Source organism: Anopheles cruzii, chromosome 3 (assembly GCF_943734635.1).
Source record: "Anopheles cruzii chromosome 3, idAnoCruzAS_RS32_06, whole genome shotgun sequence".
NCBI classification, from domain to species: domain Eukaryota; kingdom Metazoa; phylum Arthropoda; class Insecta; order Diptera; family Culicidae; genus Anopheles; species Anopheles cruzii.
In genome coordinates, this window is record NC_069145.1 from 50,635,989 (window position 1) to 50,657,341 (window position 21,353).

The following is a 21,353-nucleotide window of genomic DNA, read 5'->3' on the forward strand; positions in this document are numbered from 1 at the left end:
CTGTTTTAACATATCTCGTAAATTCAATGAAAGGCTTGTTCTGAACTAAAACTTTGTTGCCAATACCGTCCGTAAGAAACAACGTTACAGAAAGCAACATAGATTAACATTGTCTATGGTGCAGGTCATGACAGGATAAGAAGAAACCTTTGTTTCCATCTCCTTTCACTAGTACACAATATATCCCGACAAAACAATGAATTACTTGTTCAGTTTCTACCGAATTTTAACAGTTTTTCCAACTAATTCTAGATACAAACTCGTCATCGGAATTTAGTCAGGTACTTTTTAAGGCCTTTTTATCTAATTTATTTGTCGCCTAAGGTAACAACGTCCGCAAAAGCAAGGGGAAGATGCTTGCAGATCTAAGTGTCAAGGTATGGGTAGGGTTAATTTCTGATTACTACTGTAATACTGTAGACACAACGATATTGCAGTTCGCACTGAAATTCGTTTCGAAATGTTTCTATATTAAGTACCATTGAACTCCTTTGGGTTTTTTTGAGCTAACAGTATTTGTTATAATGCAAACGAATATCTATTTATGAAACAAGATGTAACAACGACAGGTAAAGTACGCTTTTTATTACTATAGACAAGAAAATCTAAGTAAACCTTATGGCTACCAGTGTGTTGGTGGAAACACTATTTTCGTGCCTTCTGAATTGTTGTATCATGTTTACTTCGACGTTTTTTTTCTATGTCCTAGAGGAAAAGAAAATGTAATGTATATTATCGTGAACTAACTGGTGTTGGGGTGTTTGTACTCTGAATAAGTACCGTGCAAGAAGTCGGTGTAAACACGTTAAACGCCAATGAATATGTTAGGTAAAATGGCTTTTTTAACATTCAACCTTAATTGCTTTATTTTATGTTAGAACACGGACAGAGTCCTGGTACCACCAATTTAAACATTTGCATTTAAGTTGATACTTTGATGCACAAAAAGTCGTTGGCCTTTCGCATGGAAACCGATAAATCAGCCTAGCGTAGGCGGATGATCTACGGACAAACCACATCTTTACTTGTTCTACACATCATAAAATTGTTGGAAGTGAACATTAAGTGAGTTTGACGGCTTAAAAACTATGAAAAACATAAAACGATAAATTAAAGGTATTGGCATTCTACGACTTTTGCTTATACCATTCAAAAGGTAACTAACGATGTAAAATCGATTTACTTTCCATAACATGTATCAATTTAATTATAAATTTGATTTGTTCGTAAACTACTCATTCATGAAATAAAAGCGTGCCGACTGGGTAAAGATGTTATAATAAGCCATAGCTAACATTAAGAAGAAAATAAGTTCTTACTGGTAAGAAGTAAGAGGAAGAACAATTGAAGTCATCATGATTTTCACAACAGCAAAACATACACGGGTCATTGAGTTTTTTCATAATGTCATAATCGATATATTAGTATGTACATACAATATGATCATTGTGTGTTTGTCTAGTATAGGTTGGTTATAAAAATAAGTGTTTATACGTCGATATTTTAACTGCCATAATTCTCAACAGCGTAGCTATTCTCACATGCAATGAATTCAGCGGCAACACACCGGAACAGCACAGAATTGGTACAGCAAATTAATGTGCTTGCGTAAAATACAAATTCCTTTTATTATGGCGCTTGGATGATTAGTGTAAAGAATTTGCTCTTTCAGTTTTTTTTCGGCCCAGACATTTGGCCAAAGGTTAGTTTTGACCATAGCGTACGTGGAAAAATTGCCGCATGAGTGGCAAAAACAATCTATTATGTAGAAGTATGGTGTTAAATAAAACATGCGTAACGTATACCTAATATTGATAAACGTTTTTATCTCTGTGGTAAGTTAAATTATTATTATTTATTTTTTTTTTATTTGTCTACTCCTCCTTCACGTTCTATCTACCTGATGGGAAGTGGTTAGTCTTATTCTAGGATTAATGTATGTAATTTGCGCCGTAAGAGCCGTAACCTTTAAATGGTAAATTTTCACCACAATGACCGTAAAGTGATAATGTTTTTTATTGTGACTGAATTCGCCAGCGACATTTGAATGGTGTGAGTGCTTTGTTAGTAGGTTTTTAAATTTGCTCCTAAGCAAATCTATTGTTTGTCTTGCCTCGTTTCCCAAATGCAACAACTGAACAGAGTCATATCACGATAAACATTTTCAAGCCAGCTTGCTGTTCTAGCAGGATGTATTTTACATAATAAAATTTTAACTGATTTCTTCGATTGCCCTTTTTATTTAAGTATATATTTCCCGACGTGGTCAGTAATTGTTCGATGAAAATGGGCTATCAGGTTTTGTGACAAACGAAATCGACTTTTACACAAACACTCAAACGATCAAATTCACAAACGTTTCATTCGAATAAAGTTATCGTTATGCTGCGAATCCTGCATCAGAGTGCGTCGTTCTGCGTTGTGCCATAGACGGAATAGAATCCCTTCGTTAGTAGTACAGATTATTGTATTTTGTATTTGGCACGTTTGCTTTGTAGTTTATATCAGAAGACGTCATCTACGGGGATTTGCAAGTCACAATAACTAGATGAATCTCAGGTAATTGCCGTGTGTTTACTTGTCAACAGCGGCGTTGCTATCATTTTCCACCTCATCCGGTGTCTTGTCCTTTGGGTTGGGTAGTGTTTAATTTATTAAGATGGTTTTGTTTTGATGATTTTTGATTTGGTGTTTGAGTTAAGCACCGAAGATATGTCGAGATTTTGGTTTATGTTCCCGATGGAGTTCGCCGTTTGTGGTCATGAATTAAGAAAACAAAAGAGTATTAGAGTCATTTTTGTGGTATTATGGAGTATTAGAGAAAAAAGTAGAGACGGATTTAAGACAAATTCTCTTCATTCTTAATGTAAATCCACTCATCCAATACTTTGGATTCGTCGCACTTTTAACTTATTCAGATTACTTCAAGTAACCTTTGTAATAATTCTGGCTTTGAAATTATTTAAATAATTTATAAATAAACTTTTTTTCAATTTGTTAACTTTGTTCAATTTGTGGCATTTCAACAAACCAAAAACATGTGACTAGTCTTAAAGCGACGTATAAATTTGAGGATGTTTCATTGACTGAAATTTGTGAATGGTTCATTTGTTTCAAAATTGCTGAAACTAGTGCATGTTATTTTAAAGGTTTAAATGTTACCTCTGTTGAACCTTTACTAGTGAGCGACGGATCGGAACGTCCCCATCGGAGCCTCTGGGTTGGTGCACGCTTTTGGTTAGATTCGTTCGTTAATATCGGTTGCTCTGCAATAGTGCGTTGATGCTCATTGTATATTGACCAGGATGGATCGGTTCTGCCGAAGCGTAGTCTGAGTTGTGGAGCCCTTATAGTTTTCTGCTGCATAACGTCATTGGGCTGATACTGGAATAGAGGTTTATATGGAAATAAGCTGGTGCTACACATGTTCAATACGTTTTTAGCTTCTCTTTTCACTGTCGGGTTAAAAGGCATTTTTCTCCCCCTGCCTCCTCGCTCCGGAAGAAAATATCGCAATCCTACCTGATTGACCAGATTGCCAAATAAATTGGAACGGCCCCATCGCAGCTTTTGAGAAGGAGCTCGCTTGTCATAGTTTTCCTCGAGCAGCGCGTTTTCGTTAAACGAAGACCAAACGGGATCATTTCTTCCAAACCTGAGTCGGAGCTGGGGAGCCCGAATTGCTCTCTGATCCATCGGCTCGTCATCCTGAGAAATGGATAGTTTGTGCCAGTATTTTATAAACTTACAGTTCATGTATGAAAAACAGGCATTAATCTACTCTCACATCCTCTGGCAGAGCAGGAATTGAAGTATCGCTACGTCGCCCGAAACGTAATCTCAGCGATGGGGATCTTACTGCTTTTCGCTTAATTTGATGATCGGCATAAGATACAGGAGCGGCATATTCCCGTTGCAGAAGATACTCATACAAATCTTTAATCGAGCCTGGATAGATAGTTGGTTGAAATTATAGAGAGTTTGAGCGTTAAAATTCACTCGCCTCTTCGGAGGCCTGTTTTCGGCGACGCAATTGGGCATGGTAGAGAACACATTTGCACACTTTTCGTACAACACTAACGGAAAACTCGATCCTGGCCGAGTGACGCGCAGTTACCTTCTTCGTCGGGCTTGACACTTCTTCGTCAGTGGGATTGCAGCGTTCATTACGTACGTAAGCGTCAGTAAAATTCTGATTTGTTTTTTTCCCGACACTTCCTGTATGTGTCGAAAATGTTTGATTATATCGCGATTTGTGTTATAAAAAACGAGAGTTCAGGTGAACATTTCAATAAACTGATTAAGCGATCTTTACCTTTTTTCCATCTTAGAAGAACGAACCGGGCCGTATTTATGAGCTTTACCTTTTGGTAGCCTTACTTTGAAGATAAAAACTCCCATCAAAAATGCGCGGAGCTGTTTACTCAATAAATCTGCGGCGCAATTGATTATAGCTTCACTTCACTAACTTCACTAAATGTTGACAATAATATCATTCCACTACATAAGAAAATGTTTTTGGTTTTGTTTTTGTGATGTTTTTCAAAGTGCCCTCAGCTGAAAGGATTTTCCTGCTAATACATATTTGTGGCACTGGAAGTTTTGAAGACGAAATTTTTTTCATGTTTTGTTTACTTGTTTTAGTAAGGCTTACCATACTCGGTCTTTGCTCCTCGGCTTTCGGGGGAATAAAATTATATATAGTATATGTTGGCTTTGATACCGTAAAGTATTGGGTTAAATTTCTTTAAGCTTTATAGTTTGCTACCGTTGCTAAAGTCAAACAAAACGATGTTTAAATATACTCCTTCCATTCTGGTTTTAATATCAAAGAGGCTGTATCTTTAGGCGACGCTTTCTGGTATTATGCCAAAGTGGGTGAATCGAACCCAAACTTGCTCAGGGCGGCATAAGACTTCACGTGGTCAACGAGCTAGAGGGTTACTGTAGAACTTTATCAAGTTGACAATGGTAGGTGAATGTTGGCATGGTTTGTTTGGAGCCTTTAGCTGTAAATTAAACCAACGACCTACGCGACGGAGCCCGGCTGAACAAAATGGGGAAATGCAATGAGCGGAGAACTTTAAATACCTAATCTGCTTTTCGGCTTCTTGAGCTTGAAGTTATTTTGGGGCAATAACTTAAACGTGCGGTAAAGGATGTTTGCTAAGGAGCAGTACATGTTTGGCGCTGTTGATTGGTTGACCTTTTTCTTAGTTTATGAGTCATAATATTTTTCTGGGTGCGTATGGTTTAGCGGGAAAGTAAGTACAGCTGCAGGGTTTTAGCATCCCACAAAATAAACTTTTTTACGGAACTTACCATCTGGAGGATGTAACGAATCCGACATTAGACTCCCTACTGTGAACAATAAAAGTAATGTAAACGTGGTTACGTTTATTCTGCACATAGCCTGGAAAGAGAAGAAGATAAGAAATTGAACATAACAGAATGCTTTTGTAATGCTTGTCATATTCTTTTTGTACTGCCATAGATTTGCGTTTTATTATTTTTTTTGCCAAAGGGTGCATCTCTGCTTAGTTGGAACATTTAATGCCGCATTTTCAACAATATAAATTCATCATTCCATAAATTGTCAATTTCGTTCAAAGTAATAATTCAGAGAATCGGCAGTTGTCTTGAAAAAAACATGAAAAAAAATAGAAACGATTTTGATTGGCCTTTGAAATCTTTTGCCTTTCACACCTCATCTTTGCCTATTTTATTATCAATCTGGTTTCTAGATGAGTATATTTGCTTTCGCAACCATGAAAAAAGCGATGAAATGGATTTTTTTTTCTCAACTAGGACAACACAGTGCTGTATTGAAGATAAAATCTATAAAAAGTGGGTTGAAAATTTATCTTCAATTTATTTTCAATCTTTTATGATTATGTTTTAGTATTGGCGATTTAGCTTTTATGAAGGAAACATTCGAGATCGAGTTAAATAAACGCAGGGGTAATATTTCATTTTACACATACCCTCTCTGACATTAAAATATTTTCCATTGGTAGGTGGCAATGAAGACAAAAGTATGTTCCGCAGTCTGCAAATTTTACGTTACCGGCTAGACTATTGTGTGCAATCAGCGTTTATTTCACATTTTTCGCGTGAGGCACGTAACCATCGTAAAGAGAGACAATCGAACTAGCGCTCATAGTCGAATTGCAGCAGATTACAGTCGAATTGGAACAGATTACATAATCTCCAGATTATGTCCACAAGCAAACATTTTAATAAAACAGTATTTGCTTATTGTTTTTTCTCCAATTTTTACTATTCCTGTAGTACACGGTGCGGTTTATGCAACCCTGGGCACGTACAAAAGAGAAGCTAAGCACAGAGAAGCTGTACTTGGTTTCTATTTGATCCTGTTGAATGCAATATCAACAGGTATCTTCTCTCGCTTGTCGTGCACATCCGTGGTTTGAACAGTAAAAAAACCTCCTTATTACTACTACTAGTTGCGCTTCACAGTGAGATCCACTCGTCGCTCAAATGCAACAGAGCGTCACATTCTTCTACATTGACTTGGCATCTATCTGGCGCGCAAAGGCACAATAACAGCATTCCACGAACATCAGCATCAGGTATGTGGAAGTGATGTAAAATCAATAAAATATTAATAACCAGCAGGGCGCGTTAGCGCCAGTATGCTTCATAATCTCGGCCAGATGTTTCGCCACCACAGATTTTGTTCGACGTTGTCAATTGATCAGTGTCAAATCGACCATGCAAACCGAGTCATGCTGCCCCTAACGGACATACCTTTACTTTGGGGATTTTTGTTTAAAGACAAAAACAACCCAAAAAATACTACAAATTATTTTTATTCGAGATTTAAAATTGTTCCTATCGGTTCCAAACATTTTACATACATTTTTCTATAGAGACATATAATATTAGCTTAACGAATGTCTCTCCATAGATGACTGTATGTTATTAGAAAACTGCATGAAAATTTAGTAAAGTCTATGTATTTCCACAAACATTCTTACGACACGTCTTCTAACGATAGTGATGCGTATTCGATGAGATGGAAAAAAGTTTCAGTTCTTCGAAACGTTAATTTTTTTATTCTAACATACCAAAAAATTCTACGAAGCGTACTAGAACAATTTGAATTCCAGTTCTCACTCCAGCGTATCGCAGCGTTGCAGGAACATTGCTGGAAAGCCCCACATTAGCCCCACAAGAAAAAGTCCAACGGTGTCAAATCGCATAGAGAATGCATTTTACAGTTGCTCGCAGTGGTCGTCGTCGCCATGAACCTTCAGTTCGGAAGGGAAGACATGGTACAAATCGGTGGTCATCTGATATCTACACACCAAGACGAACAATAGCGAACAATGATGCGTAAACTTCCCATTTTTCGGAACTCCCCCTTTCTGACAGATTAAATTGGTCGTTAAGGGCCTTCTCGGAAATCGAACCCATGGCCTGACAACGATGATCGTTACCGACTACTCTATCAACAGGTTGATCAATTGATCAATGGCGGCTTGAATGTATTCAAAATTACTAACTGTGGATGGTAAAGTCGTATGCCGCGACTCAACATTTTACGAAAGAACTACAATAATGGTCGTCAGTTGTAGATGACCAGCTACAGTCTTAATCTGTACGAGATCCAACACGAGTTCTTAGCTTTGCAGACAAGGAAGGGCACCGGCGCGAACTGACTGGCGGGTCGGGTCTACAAACATGCGATGAAGATAAGATACTCATCACAGTTATTTATTATCCGGCAACTACCACCGCAGAAGGGTCGCTGCCTGCTACATAGACTCCCTCTACTCGCGGGCGAGCGCCTTCTCCTACCAACTCGTTACACCGTCCGATCTTGCATTGCTGTTAATTCAGTCGCATCATCTCACGTCGCGGAGCCCATCACGTCATTTTTGTTGTTCTGGGTGGCCTGGAGGTAGACAGACCACGGTTCAGCCCACCAGAGCCTGGCGAAGTGAAGAAGCTGCAAGATAGTGAGATACGGTGCGTATAGCTTCCTTTTGTAGCGGTTCCGTTGTCCCTCCACTCATACCGGTCCAAAAAATCAAACTGAGTGTCTTCCTCTCGGACGCGACTAAGAGATGTTCGTCAGTTTTGGACAGAGTCGATGTCTCAGATGCGTATGTACTGGGATTATCTACTGTCCCGAAAAAAAGTTCCGAGCAAAATAATTTCCTCAGGCTGACTGACCTGTTGGGTGCTAGCATCCTAGCGCCAATCTCTTGCTTTATGTCGTTGTTAGTGGTATCAATCTAGATCTACAATCTAGCAAAGAACTTACCAGGTCGTTGCGATGAGATTCGGAACTTTTTAACACACAAAAAAATGTAAAAAAAAAAAATTTATGCAAATTTCTTTTTTGTTTGAAGCATGTGCCATCGCTAGCTTTACATTTTTCCTATCTTTCTGCCAAATCATGGATTCCCAGTCGAAAGAATTCTTCGACTTTTTAAGTAAACTAATTAGTCATCCCATTTCGAGTTCCTCGTAGAAAAACGAAGGGCTGCCAGCCAATACGTGTCCCATCGATGAAAAAGAATGATATTCGGAAAGAGCCAAGTCTGGTGAATAACGCGGGGAGGTATCCTGAAACAGTTATGCTTTGGGGGCATGGAGACGCCAGGTTTTATGGCCATTGTGCCCCACCAGGCGCCTCCATTCGGAATACTAGATAGTCGAGCTAATTGTGAACTTTTGGCCATTTGCACTAATAAGTGGCCAAAACTTCGAAGTCACCTCCACAGCATTGGAAACAGTTATGGCAAATCATGTATCAATATGATTAAACGTCTAGGCTTCTAAAGTGACTTTGATATATACTAGGTGTGTGCGTTGAGAATCGGAAAATGTTTAACACACAAAAAATATTTTTAAAATTTTTATGCGATTTTGTATTTTATTCGAAGTATGTTCCATCGTTAGCTATACATTTCTCCTATCTCTCTGCTTAATCATGGAGTCCCAGACGAAAGAATTCTTCGACTTTTTAAGTAAACTAATTAGTCATCCAATTTCGACTTCCTCGTAGATAAACGAAGGGCTGCTCAGCCAATACGTGTCACATCGATGACAATGAATGATATTCGGAAAGAACCAAGTCTGGTGAATAACGCGGGGAGGGATAGCAGCTCCCATCCAAGTGATTTGATAGTATCCTGAAACAGTTTTGTTTTTTGGGCGCCTGGTGCTTGATTCTACGAGCCACCAGGCGCCCCCACTAGAATTGCATTTTGGTCGTTTTTCGATCAATGCATGGTTCAAATAGGACATTTGTTATCAGTAGCGATCGGAATTAACGTTTGCATCAGATTTTAGGAGCTTGTGAAACACCACACCTTTCTGTCCCATCAGAAAGTCCATTTTTTGGAGTCCTTCGGCGCTTTTTTTTGTTAAGTCAAAATCGCCATTTTGAAATGTTTTAAACCACTTAAAGCACTGTGATCTTCCAAACACAAGTCCCGACAAGCATTTGGTGCGATTCCGAAGCAGTTTTCTTCAACAGGGGCAGAAAAATAATAATCCCCGCAAAACGTCATTTTCAGGCACAAATGTTGACATAGTTTAACCCTTTAAATGATGGGTTGCAAACCGAAATATATTTTTTTTCGACCTGGACTCATTTACCTGATGTCAAAACAAGGTAATGATGAATGAACCGCTAAACTGGGAAGTCCCAATCGGCAGGTACAGCCATCATTCTGAATTTCCGATTCTCAACGCACACACCTAGTATATATCAGGTTGGGGAAAAAGTAATCGACGTTTTTCACAACAGCTGCCTTTTGTGATCGATATCTCGTGAAGTATCGATCGTACAGCTTCAAGTTTAGGCTCGTTTTAAAGCTGATACTTTACACTTTAAAAACTGCTTTCACTGTTTATTGTTTGTTCCATTCGTTTATGAGTTGCAGGGTGTAAACAATGGAGGTCAACTAAGAGAAAATTCGGTACATTTTACACTTTTTCTTAGAAAACGGTGTAAATTCAAGCTAGACCGCTGAAATTGTGCATGGTGTTTTTGGTGCCGATACTTTATAAGCTAGCTAGGTCAAATTTTGGTTTCGTTGACCCGTTTCAGCTATTTTTTTATGTTTAAGTTGCACCTCGCACAGGCAGACCCACCATCGAAAATGTCGATAAAATCACAGAAATAATCAAAGTTGATCAGCGTTTTAGTAATCAGAGCATCGGCCAGGACCTAAAGATTAACCATCAGACAGATTTAAGCCATTTGCGTAAAGCTGGATCCACAAAGAAGCTCGATGTTTGGGCGCCACCATATTTACACCTAAAAACATGATGCCTTGAATTTCAGTCTGCGCAATTTTGGCCAAACGGAATTAAATCGACCCATTTCCTAAACAGATGGGTACTGGGGATGAGAAATGGGTCACTTACGACAATATTGTGTGAAATCGGTCGGGGTCTAAGCGTGGTGAAGCAACTTAACCTGTGGCCGAACGAGAAATAACAGCTAGGAAGGTTCTACTGGGTATATGGTGGGACTTGAAAGGAACCGTTTATTGTGAGTTACTTCCCTGTAGCCAAACACTAAATTCAGATCTCTACTATCAATTACTGCACCTTTCGAAGCTAGCAATTGACCAGAAATTACCAGAATCGGCCAACGGAAGAGGTTTTGTGTTCCACCAGGACAACAAAATGTTACGCACGTCTTCAGTGACTCGCCAGAAAGTTCAGGAGCTTGGATGGAAAGTTTTAATGCATCCACCGTATAGTCCGGACCTTCCACTAAGCGATTGATACCCTTTTCGCACATTACAAAATTTCTTGAGTGATGAAAAACTGAGATCAAAAAGGATTGTGAAAATGGATTGCTCGAGTTTTTCGCCAATAACAACTAAGCCTTCTACGAAAGAGGCATTATGGAGGTATTTTTAAAAAGACAACAAATTTTTCAACAAAATGGTGCATATTTGACGCAAATCGGACCATTGGAACATCTTAAATAGTGTTTTGAAGTTCACGCCAAAAACGTCGATTTCTTTTTCCGCAACCTGATATATACAAGGTCTGACACAAAGAAAACAGGACTTTTTCAACAGGGTCATTTCTGGTGGCGCCATCTTGATGTGGGCATATTTGTTTGAAAAGTACATCCTTTCCAGACTTCCAGTCAAAATTTCATGATATTTGGTCTACTGGAAGAAAAGTTATTGTGCCTAAGGTGACAGTATGTTTGTGGTGTCGGTACAAGCCTTTTGAATGGCCAAAATGTCAACACAACGTTTTTCTTTTATTGGCAAATGAAGTTTCCCGAATAGATAAATGTCACAGGATGTCAGATCAAGTGAATACGGGGAATGATTTATCGATAAAATGCAATTTTTGATAAAAAAATCAGTGATGAGTAGTGTTGGATTCTGATCAATTTTTGGTCATCAGGCGTTAGGTTGCTATACATGTCAGTGACTTATGGTGAACAGTTCGGCTATTTTGAGTAATCGGTAATCGAGTAATTTTTGACAATTGTTTTACTGTGCATGTGTCTTGCCCGATTAGGCGATTTTTTTCTCTTTCAAAAAATGGATGGCATAGAATCTTTATCAAATTTAAAAATGAAATTAAGAGCTCGGACTCAATTGAAATGTTAACTGTGGCTTATGGTGAAGCTTTTAAGATCAAAAGCATTGCTTATCGGTGGTTCAAATTTTTTTCAGAGGGCCGAGAAGATGTGAAAGTCGAAAAGCCAATTTTGTTCGAATGTGAACAGTTTTGCTAACAGTTTTCTTGGATTGCAGGGTCGTGGTGCATTACGAGTTGTTGCCGATAGATAGAACGGTCAATAACGAATATTACCTGCAAGTAATGCGCAATCTGCGCGAAGCAATCCGTCACAAACGCGAAATCCAAAAACGAAAACCAAAAGTCATGAATTTTTTTGAAAAAACCACGTGCATATGAAGTTTAACATCGTTGCTTGAGTGCGAATTTTTGGCCAAAAACTACCAACTAATGATGCCAAAGCCATTGTTCCCGTTGTATGCTAATCAATTGTGTAATGTAATGAAGTTTTTTTTATTGCAGCTTTAATGATCCAAAGTTGTATTAGGAAAATCTGATTCGTTAATGAATTCTCCGTTGGACGAAAAAGCAGTCAATCAAACTAACGCTCATTAATCGAGTTATGAAACCGTTAGAAAACATCATCATGCCGATTCGTGAGTATTCAATACGACGATGAATGAACGAAATTTCATTCATAGCACACATCATCAGCTGCCAAATTGTTTATGTCAAATGTTCCTGTGAGAACAATCAATTATGATGATTCGTATATAACTTCACCTCATCATCCATCGTATGAAAAAGATGAAATTATAGAGAAACTGTCACTGTTCTATTACAATGTTATTGATTGTTTTAGTTGATGTGATTACCACGCAATCTGCCCGATGATTGAAATCGATGTATTACTTTTTGTGAGAATACAGTAAATTTTCGAACAGATCTTGTTTTACCACACTTAAATACAGTAAAGAACGAACGAACGGAAATTAATATTGTGATTTACCATGGGACGTACTACGGCTACAGGTACAGAAGATACCTAAGATCTCTGCTACGAATAGAGCGTAATCCTTTCCTTTGATAGCAACCTGATTCACACAACAGGAAAAAAGGCCCCAGTATGTGTGCAATCAACGCACAACTTTCTACTAGGAACCAAAGTTAGAGTTTGTTAACATGATGCATGGTATTATCGAGTGTGAAAGTGAGCCTAGAAGCAAAAAAGTCGTTCTTTGTGTTATCGGTTTACGTATTGCGAGAGTAAAAGTACACAATTTTTGTAAGCAGTCACCCGTGCTAAGCGGATCTATTTGAAAGGAAGTCTATCGACTTACAAAGTGATTACCACTTTGCGTTCGTAGGGGACATCAATTTAAATGTAAAATTAGTTACGTGTTGCTTCTGGGATGCGCAAACGCAAGGCATCCAACTTTTATTTGCTGGCTGTGATCTGAAAATAGCGAGGAGAAGTTATTTCAAAAAGAGTTCTGTTGTGTTGTCGTTTGATTGTTTTGGTAAAAGGAAAGGAAAATTTACTCATGCACAAAGTCTTCAAAGCCGCCGATAGATGCTATTTTCATTGTTGTAAATGTACCCCTAAGCTAAATAAATAATGAGCAGCATTCGATAACTTTACGCAGGTATTAGTTTATTGAATTTGTTATTGTTTATTGATTTTTTTAGGCAAACATCAAACATTAAATTTCTTTGTTTCCTAAAATTGTTAAATTAAAAATACTTGTGATTCAAAAACACGTTTATACAGAACGTACGAGGGACGATCAAAAATTTTTGCAACTTTTGAATTTCCGCGGGCTACGTATATCCGATTTTCATTTTTTTGTGGCGTTAAGTTGCTACACATGTCAGAGACTTATAGTGAAAAGTTCAACCATTTTGAGTGGTCAGTCATTTTTCAGCAGCTACTTTGCTTTGGCCCATCGTCGATTTGATTTGAAAAATTTTGATCAGCCCTCGTTTATACTGCAGGAGTTAGTGTGTCCACTGCATGCGTCGGTCATTGTTACAAACACAACGCAACAGGGTATCTTCCTCCTTACCATTCGACTTTCCAACCATGAAGAAATTTGATGCAAATCGTACATTCAATGCCATTTTATCGGACATCGAAAAACGTATGCATGCTACTGCTTGGCGCGATAACGTGTACCGCGGTCTACCATCAGGTGATAAATTTTATAATAAAAAACTGTAATCTACATCATATACACGGATACCCATTTGCGGTGTAGCGGAAGACCTGGTCCATTACGTTTGGCCGGCTAATGTTTCCTGCAACGTTGCATTTATATCTTTACAGTATAATAGAACAGGAGTTATTATCTAGGGCAGTGGCATTATGTGCATCGCACAATTTATGAATAATGACTAACTACTAAAGATCACTTTCTCTATTAGCATTACTAAACCAATTGCATTGCATTGCATTGCTTCGGATACTGGCGACATAAATGGGCATAAAAGAAGTTGTAGATAATCGTAGCTTTTCCTAGTTCTTTGAAGAACTAAGAATCTTCAATAATAATATCAAATAATATGGAACTGTGGTACCGAACTGATAACGGTGTTTTAGCTATATGATCCATCCTAGTCACCCATCCAAAGCTTACCGGACATGTTAGTAATTGTAATAATAAGTGTACTTTTTAAATCATGTAAATAGCACCGACGGATGCGGTTGGGTTTGCTAATTCGAGTATGGCTAGTGTTTACAGGGGAACATGTTTATTACATAGTTAATAGTTATGCTCTGTAGTATTTGGTAAATTTATGTATTTCTACTTCAAATATTGTTAGTCAATCAGCTACCTTAGGGCATAAATACGGCCTATTCCGTTCTTCTATGATTAAAAAAAGCTACCTTAGGGCACCAATGAACAATTGAAAACGAAACTAAAAATTGAAAATGTATACACACCAAAGCTCAGAAGCTACGTTTGAAAATCGATATAAAAAATATTACAACAGTGCTCCATGTAACTAAACATATAAAGTGCCCCACGACGCTATCTGTGGTTTGATGTTTTTAATGTTTTCGCTGGCTTGTACTGCCGCTGAACGCAATAAAAATAAAAGAAGTTAAACTGTACGACACCCCGCAATTCAGCAATAAACGATAGCCTGTTTCATACTATCAGCTACACTTCGATTATTGGAATGCCCCTCGGTAGCATAAAAGGAGTTTTCAATTTTCTACTTATTAAATAAGTCTATCGTAATACACGACAGCTGCCAATATTAATGCATCGCCTACTGCCATGAGTTACAATATGTTGCTTTTATAAATATTTTGTTAAGAACGGCATTTTTTTACGTTTTCATCTTTTTATATATTTTGCGTATAACACGCAAAAAGTTACAAAAGATAGGAAACGTAATAAAATGCCTCTCTTGAAAACAAAATTCGATGTTGCCGTGTGCACTGGTTTAGAATTTACAATATCTGGAAAGTAAGCTTCATAAATTATGATTCGTTGTGTAAACAAACAAATGTTTAGTATCCCGCTAGAGCCAACGCAGCGTACTGCGTCCTTTTACGGTATTGGACGTTCCAAACGAACAAACACGATGGAATGATAGAGACCATCGGCGGGATTTCGTATGGTGGGTCATTTTTTGTATTGGTCCGAAGAGAAAGACCATGTGTATTGGTCCGAAGAGGTAGTCGGGGGAGTAGAAGAGGGCCGTGATGAAGTTCATGTTTTGGTTAGCAGCAACATATGTATGAGTAAATGTTTAGTTACAAATACTAAAATGGTTGCGAAAACATGTTCTATTTTTTCGTTAGAGTTCTTGTTGGCAATAAAATGGCAATAGCTGAATAAAATAATGGCAATAGTTGAAAATGGCAATAAGCTTAATTAAATAAACAATGAGTATAGTATTAAGGCAAGTGTTTTAGTGAACGAGAAACTGGAAAGCATCGATTGAAGAATTTGAAAGTTTGGAAAATCACGTGTTACATTCGTCCTAAAAACCTAAAATTCGTCTAGAGCTTGGATGCAGTCTTATCGTCGGTGATGACGAAGAATGTAGCATTCAGCTTGTTTGTTATTTTAAAAGATGATACTCTAGTACCAACAATGCAATGTACAATGTGTGTAATTTGGTACGAATTATTTCGTCATGGATTCGAGTTATTTCTTGTGTACGCGTGTGAGGAGGGCTTCAGAAAGCAGCGAAATTCACACCTACCGCGCAAGTAGCAAGAGACTGCAAGGTAATTCATATGCCACTTGAGATAGAGAGTATCTCTCCTCGACCCTCCATCAAACAGTCACTCAGTCAGACGTCGTAAAACGTTTGCTACATCAACACTCCAGTGACTGTCAACATTCTGGTGTCTTCTCGTAGGGCATGTTCAGCGAAGGTCCTTTCGTCGGGACAATGGAAATTCTTATGCTGCACCATTGGGGTGCTTCTGGTAACAATAGTCAAATGATCGGACACGACAAAGCAGCAGTACGTTTTATAATAAGCAGTAACTAGGGACGATGAGCGAATCTTTTTTCTGTGCGTTCTGTTCGTTTGCGAAAATCGTTTTTGTTACGCTGGTTTTGAGTTTCTCAAATAAATTTCCGCTCACACCTCGAATTGATACAACGAATGAAGACCAATTTGCTTGTGAAATACGGGGATGGTTTGCGATTCGTTTTCGCATGTCTATGTTATACGTGTTTTATAATCTTCAGTTTTTTGTTGAATACTACTACATACTTACCAAATACTGGAATGAACAAAAAAAATAAACAAAATAAATTCATTTTATTCATTTGTATCAATTTGTAAAAATTTGTAATTTGATTTTTGTGTTTTTTTTCGATTGTATTAATTTGTACATTTGAATGTCTGTATAGTCAAGATTTGGTCAAAATAAAATCAAAAGGGCTGTGTTAAAGCAATTTAAATGTTCAAAGAATTACAATACTAAATATTAAACTTAAGTACGATATGAACGAAAAAACTGATCATGGATGAAGTACTAACAATAAGTATGGACCGATCCGTTCTTCTAAGGTTAAAACAAAGTACTAAAAATAATATAATATATAATGTGTATTGTTGTGTATCCTAGTGTTGGTTGGTATTTTTTGTAGTAAATAAAAAAAACGATAAATAAAACTACACTTTATAGTATTTTTTAACAAAGAACGATTTTTTTGTTCCGTTTCTTTCGAACATTTTACATACAAATATTTAAAAAATACACAGACAAAAGGCATTAGAAAAAAATTCATGTATACCTATGTTTTCTAACGTTCAATTTATCTTGGCTGGAGCTAGATGTAACCAATTCCTTCCTGTTTCTTCATTATTATTTCCTCAGTTGCTGCTCTCGAATGGCCACATAGAATGCAAGGTCAAGGTTTCTTCTGTTAAGGGTTAAGGGGATTAAATAAACCTTACTGATATGCTTATATTCTCGAAAAGTTGTAACATTGTAACATGTACCTCGTAATAGATAATTACTGTTAGGGGCGATCAGGAAATGAATTCGATATTCAAATGTACAAATTAATTAAATCGAACAAAAACACAAAAATACAAAACAACTTAATTTTTTTTTAATTGATTTTTTATATTCAGATATAGGCAAGTACGTAAAATATTGGTAAGTAAGTAAGTAAGTGCTATGTAGAAAACTTTCTGCTGAAGAAACTCTGTTCTAAATGTATTGAAATGTATGCGATATCCTTTAATGTTTAGCATTCATACTTTACGTTCGAATGAAAGACACAATCATGTTATTGGGTTGTCGGTGAATTGACTTAGTATAAACCAGCAAATCATTGTCAGTAAATATATCAATTCGAATGGACCACAAGCCTTTGAAAAACTGACTGCTCTTTCATCGTATCATCGTTATCCCTAAGTGAAAATAGGATCATATTGTAGCGGTTGCACGTGTTTTTGTATCTAATTCGAAATGTTTGCGTCCAACGGTTATCAAAGATGGGATGAACACGAAAGGTTAGTTGGCATCATATGAAAAAAAGTTTAGCATCATATGGAAAAAACGCTGGAAAAGGCGGAAAATCATCAAGGTTTAATGGCTTACAAAATGGTTTATCACTGCACGTTTTCACAATTCATTATCACTTCATTATAAGTCGGGTGGAAAAGCTGTGCTTTTAGTGCTGAATAGCGTACGATGTTTCGGTGTTAAAAAAATGGCCAAACATAAATCATGCACAGTTACTAAGGCAAGTGTAGATAAACTTCTGGATGTTCTACGCCCAAATGCTCCATTGCAAAAATAAAAAAAAACTTTTTTTTTGAGGCGTTAAGCTTAAACGCAGGTAATTATAAACGAATACCATGTATAAAGGAACACCAACGAGAACCACCAACACGTTTCGGTACATGTGTATGACCGATTGTTCGTAAAAACCAGAGTAGCCGGTAGGACGTGAACTGCTAAGTGAAAATCGTTAAATTGTAAACTGATACTAATCACGAGCCGGTTTGCCTACCTGTTGCACCCTAGATGTCGTGCAATTAAGACAAATTAATGTCTCGATATTATGAATGATGTGGTAGTGCAGGGCCGACAGTAAATTTGTTGTCTTTCTATACACAATACATTCCTTCATTTGCACTTCGTAGTAGAAGAACAGATCCGTCTCGCTTACTCATGAGAACGAGAGCTTTCCCCATTGAAGTAGCTAGTATTCGTCCGGAAACAAACTTCTTCTTGCATCACAGTTGCCCTCATCGAAATTTATCAAATATGCAAAGATAATTTGCGTCCATTGAGAAAAGCAGACACATTATAAGTTAACACCCTTGAATCAAATTATAATAATTAATGAGATCACAACTTTGCCATGATACTTGATTCTAGGTTTTACATCTATGAAATAATAGTCAAACTTAACTGACCCCTTGAATTGATATATTCAGATCATATTTGTTCTGCCTTCGATGTATTGGAATAAATCACAATTGACGATCATTTCTAGAAAAAACTATCATGTATCGAACAATGCAGTTTTCGATCTGATGAGCGTTAAAAATTCATGACATATGATGCAATTTATCTAGTCGTAGTCAGTAGTCGCTTTTTATCGTATTCAATATCGAATATCGTTTATTATCGGATTTGAGCCATAGTTAAAAAAGATATAATAAATGATTAACCATTTCGCTCATGAAAGGAACAAAACCATAACCTCCAAAATATATGTTTGTTTTTCGGAGTATTGCTTAATAGAGCCCAGGTGTGGTTGGGAAGTTTCAAGGGCAGTCAAAAGCTTCGATTAGATGAGTTTAAGTGTTACCGTAATGCGTAAAAAAGGTAATGCTTCTGCATATATGGCATTTCATTAATGAAAATACGTTCGCCTAAATTTACATACGGTTGTTAAACCAGCATACGGGTTTAAACATGAAAGCTCTGGGTGGAAAACCAGTTTGGCTTCGTTGCTCGCAAATATTTTGAGTCATTTATAATGAATTCTTGTCAGATTTGATTTAAAGCAATTATCGTTCATGTCATCAGAGTGATGAAACGTGTTTTATCTCGCCACAATTTCTGTACATGTCGCACACGGGAGAGCTATGAGTTTTGATGGTCATTACCATACGTAGAATGCACTCTGATCAATCCATACAATTCGGTAGTTGCTCGGACTGTCTCCATGACCCATATGTGTGTCATTTCATTGAAGTATAATGGAAAACCAGTATCACTTTAAATAAAAGTAGGGAAACCGAAATATTTTACGTAAACACATTTTTTCCCATGTACTGTTCTCTACGGTCAATCAGCACTATACACATTCGAAATTGATCAATGTTTAAAATATTTTGAATTAATGACTATGAAACGTCTTTTCGCACACAACGCGTTTGTAAATTAAATCGCAAACCTGTTACATATATCTAAACTTCAATTATTTCTGATGAAGCGTGTATCGATAGAATCTATGTTTCAGTTTTTTCTGCTTGATTATTATTTTCTACCAAATGGTACTGTTTGAAGATACTTACACCGCATAGTTTAATGTGAATTATTATAATATTTAAAAAGCGCAATCGTGTCAACAATATTAGTTCAAAGCAAAACTGTATAAAATTAGTGTATATGTAAGGCTAGCGAATTCTCCAAAGTATTACAGATAGATGGAGATATTATGTTAATGACATTCCATCGAATCTAAGGCAACAATTTATAGGAAATGATGTAATTATGTTTGATATGATGTGTATATATTTATAGTTATAATTATAGGTAAAAAGGTTACATTTGGATAATCCGAATAGAATAGAATAGAATGGTAAAGACGATAAAAAGGTTTGACACACTATCTTATGATATCTGTTCTTTAATTGGCATATGACAAAAACAAACAAATAGTACAGGTGTCATGTGTTCAATTACCATTTCCGCTTCTTTCAGCGAACATACTAAATGTAATGAAATATGCAAAATTTAAGCAATAAAAATTGCAAAACTGTACATGAACATAAGTGATTACTTTTTAAATTCTTTCAAATGCTCACCGTAAGTATTGTTTCTTAGTAGATTTACTTAGAGTTACTTAGTAGAATATATAAAGTTGATGCTGATGCTCAATTAAATTATTTAACACAGATTGGTTTTTGGTGCTTCACACGTCAAAAAGTCACTTTCATTCCTCACTAGATTTCGTATAGATTTCGAAAACGTTTGTGTAATAACTCCACTTGCATGAAAATAGCAAGAGTTTTGTTTCATCAACACTACCATACACCCAAAACTTTTCGCTTCAAACAACAGGTAGAATCAGTGGTCGATCCGTGTTAACTCGCCGCGTTTTGCGAACTTTATGTCTTCAGCCGCGACGGAACACACGTATTTATAAACCGTACGCATCCGCACCCGAAGAATCCTTGCTTCGGGATTCCCCCGTTAACGTTGAAGGTGCCAGGAGATTGTACGGTGATGATGGTTGCTTGCAGCTGTAGCACTATGGAGAAAAGGCGGTCATAAACCAACATAAAAACGTGAGGATTTTAGGTACATTTTCCTAAAATAGATAAGTTAGCTATGAGCGATCCGAATTTTTAACCTTCCATATTTTATAGATTCCGAGAATTCATCCTTCAAAGTCGAAAGAGGGATAAATATTACTCCTCAAAATCAACTTTTATCGGGTACTTTAACGCGATCGTTGGCACAGTTCTGCAACGGCAGCGTACCTATATTATACATTATCAGAAAGGTAATGGAATCTTCTATCATATGAAAAAAAAATAAATGAATTAATTAAGAAATGAATGATGGATGGTTTCATTTGCTTATAAAACAAAAACGGCTGAATATTTTTAGATGCTTGAACTTTTATTTGAAAGGGTAATTCATGACATTTATGTATAAAATATAATTTTGGTGGCAGAAAATTAAGAAATATGAAAAATTTATTTCCAGAGTGGTATGTCGTCAATTCATTCGGGAAAGGCACATTTCATTGGAGCTCATTTCCACCTCGGTGGCTGAGTTAATGAGCAGTATTGTGGTTCGGAAACCCACATATCGTTCAAGCGAAGCCAATGCACCCACAACGAGTGACTGTTTGGTGCGTATTTTGGTTGTTTGGTTTATCGGCGAAATTCAAGCTGAGAACTTGGACGGCGTTTGGTTTTAACAGGACGGCGCTACGTGCCATACAGTGACAGGTACAATCAATATTTCTATTATGCGAACATACCAGCAGCTTTTGACATCATTAAGACCGAAATTCAAGTTGCTATTAACGAAATAGGACCGGATACAATTGAAAATGTACTCAAAAATCGGTCGACCG

General features: G+C 37.1%; 1 protein-coding gene across 1 annotated transcript; it reads right to left on the reverse strand.

Moving 5' to 3' along the window:
* Positions 1-1,455: 1,455 nt before the first annotated feature.
* LOC128271564 (short neuropeptide F) lies at positions 1,456-20,343 on the reverse strand. The gene is made up of 6 exons (XM_053009145.1): positions 20,071-20,343; positions 5,323-5,413; positions 3,788-3,948; positions 3,523-3,708; positions 3,163-3,384; positions 1,456-2,628 (listed from the first exon to the last, which is right to left on the reverse strand). The coding sequence occupies exons 2-6, from the start codon at positions 5,408-5,410 to the stop codon at positions 2,575-2,577; spliced, it is 711 nt and encodes a 236-aa protein (XP_052865105.1). The 5' UTR covers positions 5,411-5,413; positions 20,071-20,343; the 3' UTR covers positions 1,456-2,574.
* Between the last annotated feature and the right edge of the window lie 1,010 nt (positions 20,344-21,353).

Excerpts from the sequence above, each read along its gene's own strand:
- LOC128271564 (XM_053009145.1), bottom strand. The coding sequence starts at position 5,410 with ATGTGCAGAATAAACGTAACCACGTTTACATTACTTTTATTGTTCACA. Across the intron at positions 3,709-3,787 it reads TTCCTGCTCTGCCAGAGGAT|GATGACGAGCCGATGGATCA; the intron begins GTGAGAGTAGAT and ends TCCATTTCTCAG. Across the intron at positions 2,629-3,162 it reads CTAGTAAAGGTTCAACAGAG|GACAAGACACCGGATGAGGT; the intron begins GTAACATTTAAA and ends CCCAACCCAAAG.